Genomic DNA, 10,454 nt, shown 5'->3' with positions numbered 1-10,454 from the left:
TCTAGACCAATCATTAATGAGAGAGTAGTCTTTTCTCATGTCTTAAGAAATAAAATAAAATATCAGCGATATTACTAATTGATTGATTTGTTGGCTTTTAACGCTACTTTCAACACTTCTGTGCTTTTTCCTGGTGGTCAGTTTTTATTGGTGGAAAAAGTTTTTGAGAACCCGGAATGAAGCACCGGAGTTCGAAGATAGGTTATAAATTGACGACCGTGACTTATGGAACTTCTTCTTGTCAGTCATAACAAGTCTCGGTGATCAATTTCTCGACTTGCAGACGACTAAACCAACAGTTTCACGGAAGAATAGTCACACAAAAATTCATATTCAATAGTTGTTTATTTGATCAAATAAAGTGATTAAGAAAAAACGAAATATAAAACATTGAAGCTGACAGATTCCGTGAATGTAATTCTATAAGGACATATAAAATAGATCGATATTACATGCGAATCAACTTAAAAATCTATCACCATACCATGTATGATCGGAATTAAAAGTCGATAAAAAGGATCAGAATCAATCTGAGAGACAGTTTATATTACAAACAATAAAAAGCGAACCATTACGAGATGTCATTGCGGAATGAAAGTGCGATAGTTTTATCTGTATTTCTTGATTTTATGTCGATTTACCGGCGTCTATCAAAAGAGTCCTTGTTTTCAATCCTCAGGTAAACTGATATTATTCTATAGAAAATAGTCATCAATATTTCAAGACTTCGAAATGAATTAAAATTCATTATGTTTGATGCTTATTTTATCAGTTTTACAATTATCTATTGATTGCGAACTTATTGGCAATTTCGCAATACATGCTTCATTTATAAAACTGGAGAGTTCTGGGACGCAGGTAGAGGTAAAGTTTCATAAAAGTGCGAGGTATTTTAAAATTAGACCGTTGAAATAGCTTGATTCATATGAATATATATGTTTGTATCAATAATTTAATATAGTGACATTTCTTAATTATCAGTATATTTAGAAGGCGATAAATATTTAACAAAAACACTATGGGGACTTAATGAATGAGTAGACAAATTTATATACTTTTAGCAATTACAATAAAGTAAAAAAAAAAGTGATCTTTATCAGTGATGCATGACATTCAAAATGATATCTGGATTAACGCATATGACGCTATGTGATAGAATTTCCAAATACCGAAAAAAAGTCGTTAAAGAATGGAATACATAAAACGGAAGGAGAAACTAAAAAGATCAGATGATACAAAAGTTAAACTCAATGTTGGAGGAGTTATTTTCGAAACATGGGCTAGTACTCTTGAGAGTATCCAGGGCACCAGATTAGCCCTGTTGGCTCATCTGAAAGAGGCAGACGAGTCTTGGGACAAGGAAAAACATGAATTTTTCTTCGACAGACATCCAGGTGCTTTTACCACAATACTTCACTACTACAGATCTGATGAGTTACACATTGATCAAAATATTTGTGGAAATATTATAAGAGGGGTATGTTACATTTTTCTCTCTCAATATTTCTTTCTCTTTCATTTCAGTTGCAATTGGATATTCTTCGTGTGAAATATGATTTTTTTTCATAATATCCAAATATCCACTGCACTGCACTAAATAATATAAATAAGATTTTTTTCTGTACTCCAAAATAAAGATTTATATATAAAGATAAAATGAGATATGATTTAAAAGCCCACACAAACCTATCATGGAGATACAAAAGTGAAGAAGATACTAAAGAAAGAATCAAAATCAAAAGTCGACGAAATATAGAAAACATCATGCAAAAACACAATCTAAAAAGACAATCAACAGTTTATGCAGCACGACATAAACCTTTAAGACTGAGAAAAGCAAACCTAACAACAAACCAGGGGTGATCGCATGTGCTCAATTATAAGGTTAAACGATCTTTCTCCTCACGCTGCACCGGTTGTGTTCTTTATGGGCTTAAACAAAGGACATGTACCCCGCAATGAATTTTTACATCTAAACGCCTCAAATTCATAACAAGAAATTCATTCAGTGTAAACCGTCCGCGATACAAAAACCAAATTATTTGACAGACGCAACAGCTGTCGGAAGTCGGTATCTGTGTTTGTGTGCTATCTGTCGTATGAATACCATTCACTAGGTAGTGAGTGTCTTTTTACTGGCACATGCGGATAACTGGGTACACCACACGATCGTCTACATGAGACTCAAAGTGCTTGAATCAAAACATTTGCAAAACAAAATCATATTAAATGCTTAACATTGTTATGGAACGCCATAGCTGTCTTCCGTTGTTCATATTTAGTATATGCTGTGCTCATTTAATTATTTTCAGCGTTTTTTTCTCGATTATGAGTGCCCTTTTCATTATGTTCAGTAATATAACAAATATGTTGAGCAGTAACATCATAATGATCAGTAGAATAATCATTATATTGTGCAGATCTGGTATTATATTCAGCACTTTAATCAATATACTTAGCAGTTTTGGTTTTATGTTCAGTAGGTAATTATTCTATTGAGTAGATTTGTCTTTATATTCAGTACTTTTGAAAATATCTTCTGTCAACAAATTTGTATATTATGTAGACTAAGATTTATCATTATGTTGACTACAGAAACCGAAATATTCAGTGGTCAAACACACTTTATAATCAGTAGTGTTATCATTATGTTGAGTGAAATAAATATTATGTTCTGTAGATTGATCATTATGTTCTGTAAAATATATATTATGTTCAGTACAAACAACTTTATGATCAGTGGTCAAAATGTTTTATGTTCGGTTCAAAAAATATTATACTAGGTGGTAAATCAATTATATTCAGTGCTTTTTTCCTTATGTGGTGGTGGTAGACTTCCGGAAATAACCGTAAACATACGAAGCCGGACAATTTTCTCGCGGGGTTATTTTCATACTGTCTGCTATACAACGTGCTCTTACAGAACTGAATCTGCAAACCTTTCAAAAGTTTAAAGATGAGAGGATAGAGGATGACACTTTTCAGCACCTTGCTGATTAATACTTGATCAGACTAGGTGTTAAAACTATTCGTGATAGAATAAGATTGAGGGAAGCGATGAGGAAAACTCTGTGACTAAATGACACAGAAGTTAACAACTATAGGTCATCATAATGCCCCCAATAATTAGAAAAGCTCCCGCGTAGATAGCTATAAAAGAGGGAGGAAAGATACCAGAGGGAGAGTCTCCGAAATGCTGTGTGGCAGACAGTGTTATTAATTAATTATTAGCTCCCTTGGTAAAACTCCAAATTTCATATTTAATGTATTTCATTGTTAAACAATTTATATGAAGCTTAATAAGTATATATTTGTTAATTGCATAGTTTTTGATATTTGAATTCATTGGTTAAAGATATTTATTTATATTATAAAATTTAATATTTGCATCGTCGCAAAATCTTTGCTTACCTTCTTTGGATACCTTCAGTGGAAAAGTTATATAGTTTATATATAAGACACTTCAGAGCTTAATAATGTACCGGCCGTGGAAAGATAGGTGGAAGATAGACAAAACAGAAATAAACTAGTTGATGGAAGAATTAAATATGGACTGACATTGCAAGCCAATATTATAAAGAAGATGTGGTATGATTGCCAATGAAACAACTATCCACAAAAGACCAAAATGACACAGACATTTACAACAATAGTTCACCGTACGGCCTTCAACAATAAGCAAAGCCCATACCGCATAGTCAAAAACAAACAACAACCTCGTTTTCCAAAATTCATAACACGATTTGTTTTAATTCTCATGAACATCTAATTGAAACTTTAGCCCATGTAACGTCGGAAATTAACGTCTTTAGGATTTTAGACGTTTCAGACGTTTGGACAAACTGGCTACCGTTTTGTGATGTGTGGAAGCATTTTATTCCTTCAAGACCCAAATACTTTGTTAATACGAAAAGATTATTGGCAGTTTTTACTCTTCGTGTATCCAACTTTTGTTTTGATCAATTATAAAAAATACGCGTTTAACTGCTGAAAAATGAAATATCAAATGCAACTTGGACAAAATGGCTACCGTTTGAAAAACGACTGTGTAGAGAAGATTTTATTGAATCAGCAATTTTTTAACTCACATGAGGCAAATATTTGTACTTTTGTTAGATATTATTATTGTCTTACTTTTTTTATTCATTTTCTGCTATATCTACTTATAAAATTAACTTCCAGTCGTTGAGTTAACGAAAAACGTCGTTGGACATTTTTCTTATTCCAGCTTAATATGTAGCCACCGAGTCAAATGAAATTTGGCAAAATAACGGCTTTATCGCCACAAAGAACCGATACATGTCGTTGTTCCTGCCAAAAACCAAGAAGATCCGAGGATCTCTATTGATAAAATTTTAAACAGTTTTTAATAAATGAAACGTTCCGTTTTTAATGAATATAACACCCGTTTTTTTCACATAGCTTTCTTAATCCTGGATTTATTAATATTTGATCGTGTTATCTAACATTTTAATTTGAGTGGCGGAGTAAATTTTAAATAATTTCTAAAAAATATGTATCTTTCTCACTGAATGTATCCAAAGAAGGTAAACAAAGATTTTGCGACGATGCAAATATTAAATTTTATAATATAAATAAATATCTTTAACCAATGAATTCAAATATCAAAAACTATGCAATTAACAAATATATACTTTTTAAGCTTCATATAAATTGTTTAACAATGAAATACATTAAATATGAAATTTGGAGTTTTACCAAGGGAGCTAATAATTAATTAATAACACTGTCTGCCACACAGCATTTCGGGGACTCTCCCTCTGGTATCTTTCCTCCCTCTTTTATAGCTATCTACGCGGGGGCTTTTCTAATTATTGGGGGCATTATGATGACCTATAGTTGTTAACTTCTGTGTCATTTAGTCACAGAGTCTTCCTCATCGCTTCCCTCAATCTTATTCTATCACGAATAGTTTTAACACCTAGTCTGATCAAGTATTAATCAGCAAGGTGCTGAAAAGTGTCATCCTCTATCCTCTCATCTTTAAACTTTTGAAAGGTTTGCAGATTCAGTTCTGTAAGAGCACGTTGTATAGCAGACAGTCTGAAAATATCCCCGCGAGAAAATTGTCCGGCTTCGTATGTTTACGGTTATTTCCGGAAGTCTACCACCACCACATAATGAAAAAAAACACTGAATATAATTGATTAACCACCTAGTATAATATTTTTTGAACCGAACATAAAACATTTTGACCACTGATCATAAAGTTGTTTGTACTGAACATAATATATATTTTACAGAACATAATGATCAATCTACAGAACATAATATTTATTTCACTCAACATAATGATAACACTACTGATTATAAAGTGTGTTTGACCACTGAATATTTCGGTTTCTGTAGTCAACATAATGATAAATCTACATAATATACAAATATGTTGACAGAAGATATTTTCAAAAGTACTGAATATAAAGACAAATCTACTCAATAGAATAATAACCTACTGAACATAAAGCCAAAACTGCTAAGTATATTGATTAAAGTGCTGAATATAATACCAGATCTGCACAATATAATGATTATTCTACTGATCATTATGATGTTACTGCTCAATATATTTGTTATACTACTGAACATAATGAAAAGGGCACTCATAATCGAGAAAAATCCGCTGAAAATAATTAAATGAGCACAGCATATACTAAATATGAACAACGGAAGACAGCTATGGCGTTCCATACATTGTATTTGACAAATAAATGTCCACCACATTAATATGTTTAATACTTAATTGGTGGTAGAAGCAGGAGTGACTATAAAGAACGAGCGATCTTCGCTAGGATAAAGAAATGGAAAATAAGATTTATATACGTCAAACGTAGTCATCTTCGTATCTTTTTTAATTTTTTTAAAACTTTTTTAAACATTTTTAAACTTAAATGCATTAATATATTTCGGTTATAAAGATACTACAAACTTATCATAAAAAGATATTGTAGGAATGTTCAGTAACCTTTAACCTATGCGAACTAGCAGAAGTATATTCTGAACTATTAAGTACAAAATGTTACTTGTCATCGATTACATAATAACAAATCACATAAAGACATATCTTAAGCATTATTATTTAATTTTGTGAATTAAACACATTATACGTCCTATAATTAATGCTCTTATATATATAAATAATAAGCTGTTAGTGCTGTCTCTATTTTAAGTTATGTATTTATCTATAATTCTTTTTGATATCCGACTTTAATTATCGTGTTGTTTCAAATTTACTCAGAATGAATACCACGACCTGAAAAGATACAGAGTGAAAATAACTTTAAATTTATGGTTTCATGCGTTTATGTACGTTTCCGGATTTACCTTCCTCATTTAAATCGTTTTTTAATAGTAGTACATTTATCTAAAATTTGTTTCTTTTAAATATCTTGGTCGCTTTCATAAGCAGCAAGTTTTGTTAATTGATTTATAACTTGATGCACTTGACTAAACTCGCTATACTGTACAAGGTGATTTTGCAAATTTTGTTCCAATTCGAAGACAATGAACTTAATACATTTAAAACCAGACAAAACGTCCAGTAATACAAATACTACGTAATTACTTTCTACTGGTTAAAACTTTTGTCACTTGCCAACATTCCCTAATGCCCACACTGGTACATGTAGTCTTAATTTCCCGCTTTCATCCCGGTAGTCCCATTTAACACAACCCACCAATTGTATTCATAATCAGTTTAGTCCCTCTTACAACATGTTTAGCTATTTATTTTATGAAATAAAAAATAGCAACAGAATAAAAGGAAATTGTATAACTCAAATATACACCACATACCCACAGACCAAAGGAAGGTGTAAACTCGCGTTAACCGTTGCACGGCCTTCAACAATTAACAAAATTCATACCGTTTAAAAGGCTATATAAGTCACTGGCACAATACAATTTTGAATTATAAAAAAGTGTAAACCAACTCCCGGATGAATGCTAAAATAGATAAACGAAAGACAAATATGGCAGATAGCAACCAGCGACAACCACCGAATTACAATTTTCATAATAACATGTATGTATTAATTGTACCAAGTTTACTGCACCAGATGCGCATGTCGACAATTGATGTCTCTACAGTGATTCTTGAGGCCAAAATATTTGAAAGCCCACAATCGAATACAAACACTGAACATAAAACTAAAAATGACAAATAGTTCATACATACATTTGTAGGTGATGCCACGATGAATGTCGTCGTGCCCTATAGATAAGTATAAAACATCAAAATTCTATAGAAAAAAAAGATAGATAGTGTCTTTTCGTTGTTCAAATCAGCATAAAATAAAATGATAAAATATTGAGAAATACAGTGATTTTGGGATAACGACAATTAAAATGGATAGTTTAAGCAAAAGCATGACGAGTTAAAAAAAAATAACGTGAAAAGTAAACATCCTTATTCTACTCTTCTATCGTTCAATAAACATTGAAACATTATGATTGCTTTGTTGTTTAACGTCTAGTATCAATTTTGATTTATATTCGTTACGAAATCATGTCAATGTGAAATAAATATTAACCTTGGTACTAGAATGGAATTTTAATATGTTGTTAGATCACAAAGTAAATATCCATAGAAAGATATGCCACTGTTCATTAAAACATTTGTCTGAAGCCGAGCCTTCGGACAGACTTTGGTATTACAATGAATGCCGCTCGCTTAGCTGCGTAACAACACATACTTATTTGCACGCCTTAAAAACTAAAAAGACAGTTTATAAGTATATGAGTTGGTGAAGACAATTTTAATTATTACACTAAAGCACATACCTGCTTTTATATAAACTACGTAATTGAATAGTGAGATTCATAATTCAGTCTAAGGACGTTTAATTTGAATAAAGTTGGACGAGTTTTGTTTAAAATTGCGTATGGTCGCTCTTTTTTGTGTGTCAAGATCTAAACGCAGTGATTTTTGCTATAATATGAAAGGGTACCTGTACAAAAAACTTATATCTTGTTCATTAGCACGCATTTTTTGTTAGTGTAAACGCGTAAATCAACCAAAACAATATATCGAAGCAATATATTATTATAATTAAAAGGGTGACGAAAGATACCAGAGGGACATTCAAACTCACAGATCGAATATAACCCGACAACGCTATGACCAAAAAAATAAAAAAGTCAAACAGACAGACAGATGATAGTACACATGACACAACAAATAAAACTAAAGACTAAGCAACTGGAACCCACTAAGCGTATATGCTTAAACGAAATTGATCATTTACACTTTTTGTATAGTACAAAAAGTGTATCTGCTTAACTTCAGGTCACAATTTTGCCAAATATTATCCCGTTTCTTGTCCAGATCTTTAAATGTTGTAAATTTGTAATATGCACCCTTTTTGTGCAGTATTATAATCAAGCGCCCAGTTTAATTAAGAAACATGATATTATAATCCATAATGGAGTTAATAGATCATAAAAAGATGTGGTATGAGACAGCTGACCGTCTAAGACACAATTTATAAAAGTAAACCATTATAGGTCAACGTACGGTCTTCAACACGGAGCCTTGGCTCACATCGAACAACAAGCTATATGGGGCCTGAAAAAATAACTAGACTAAGTGTAAAAACATTCAAACGGTAAACCAACAGTCTAATCTATAATATAAAAAAGAGAGACGAGAAACACTAATGAACCACATTAACAAAGGACAACTAGTGAACATCAAATCCCTGACTTAGGACAGTTGCAAACAATTGAAGCGGGTTTAAACGTCTAAATGGTACAACACCTCCTTCACCCTTATTTGAAACAATACTGTAGCATCAATTGAAATGGCTTGATGTTTAATTTAACAATTTTCTCTAAAAGTGAGAATTATTAATTAAACAATATGAGCATGACATCTTGATATCAAATGAAAAATAGCTTAATCATTCGTGACTTTTAATTACAAACAGACTGATAGGTCAATGTCTCAATAACGTCCAGTGGCAAATAGTTGTATTCCGATTCAGGATCAAGATAACATGTTTAATGATAAAACTGCAATAACTTTAAGTTTCAAGTTCAAGGTTAAACTAACTTAGTTCATTCAAAGCTATGTAACGGTTTGGTCAACTAGTTATCTTAATAATAATAATAATTATGATATTAAAATTTGTCGAGAAATATAATCTCAATTAACAAGCCATTACCTGATGACCAGTTGTTTACCAAGAGAATATTGGTCCATTAGTAAATATAGATTTCCTCTGATTTCCATAATAAAAGTATTATGATTACACTTGAATACATTTGATATACGATTAGAATAACTTATTGACCGCCAGACAAAACAAATAAATATAATAAACAGTATTAATTGTCAACTTTAATGCTTAACAGAACAATTGAATTGTATATATCCCTCAAACAATGTCCGATATATCTCAATTCCAATAATTAGAAGTTTTATTAAAGTTTATTGTAACTCAATTTGGGGTCACCAGGATTTTTCTTGTATTAATGCTGTAAAAAATAGAGCAATGAGATTTTTTATGGGTGTGGGTAAATACACCCCTAACTTAGCCTTATATGGAGATATGGGTTGGATGCCCAGTATTATATCTCAGTGGACATGTATTTTTAGATTATGGTCGAGACTTACTAAAATGTCTCATTGTAGAGTTAATAAAAAGGTTTTCTTATGGGGCAATAAATGCTGTAATAGTAAATTTAAAAATTGGAATTATAGAGTCAATGTGAAATTTAAAGAAATGGATATGGAGTTTTTATGTAATACTGATTTTTCTATTGATAAAAATACAATTAAACAAATTGAAAAGGAATTTTTTTGTAGATATAAAGAGAAGTGGTACTCTGACTTAATGTACAATGAAAGAAGTAAATTGCGAACATATAGAATGTTTAAGCAATGCTTTAATAGAGAAAATTATTTATGTATTAATATGCCTGGAAAATATAAGAGTGCATATGCTAAATTTAGGTGTGGTGTTGCATCTCTGAGAATAGAAACTGGCCGATATGAAGGCATTATGGTTGACAATAGATTATGTTTTAATGAGCAATGTAAGAAAAATAACATTATTGAAGATGAGAAACATGTCTTAATTAACTGCCCAGTATATGCAGATTTACGAGCTATTTTATTTAGACATGCTAGCTCTTTTAATTGTGATTTTGTTAATTTGTCTGATGATGATAAATTCAAATTTTTATTCACTGATGAAAATGTGTGTTACTTTTTAGCCAAAATCTGCTATGATGTATTATTAAAAAGAAAAGGTATTTTATATAATTGTAGATAATAATGTGTTTTGTAGAAATTTTATAGTCTCTCATAACTCTTTTTAGAGTGGCTCATGTTGTTTTAAATATTACTGTAATTTTATAAATGTATAAATGTATGTCAATTTTGAGGTGAGACTCTAATAAAGTATTTGTCTTGTCTTGTCTTGTCTTTTTTT

At 31.1% G+C, this 10,454-nt stretch overlaps 1 protein-coding gene across 1 annotated transcript in view; it reads left to right on the top strand.

Moving 5' to 3' along the window:
- The first annotated feature begins 241 nt into the window (after nt 1-241).
- The window catches only part of LOC134715330 (potassium voltage-gated channel protein Shaw-like), a 34,785-nt gene continuing 24,572 nt past the window's right edge, over nt 242-10,454 (top strand). Inside the window, exon 1 of the mRNA XM_063577439.1 lies at nt 242-1,477. Within this exon, the coding sequence (XP_063433509.1) occupies nt 1,190-1,477 (288 nt within the window). The 5' untranslated portion in view covers nt 242-1,189. The remainder of the gene's footprint in view (nt 1,478-10,454) is intronic.

The sequence above is a fragment of the Mytilus trossulus genome, chromosome 4, assembly GCF_036588685.1.
Source record: "Mytilus trossulus isolate FHL-02 chromosome 4, PNRI_Mtr1.1.1.hap1, whole genome shotgun sequence".
Taxonomy (NCBI): Eukaryota; Metazoa; Mollusca; class Bivalvia; order Mytilida; family Mytilidae; genus Mytilus; species Mytilus trossulus.
This window is presented reverse-complemented; position numbering and strand designations above follow the sequence as displayed.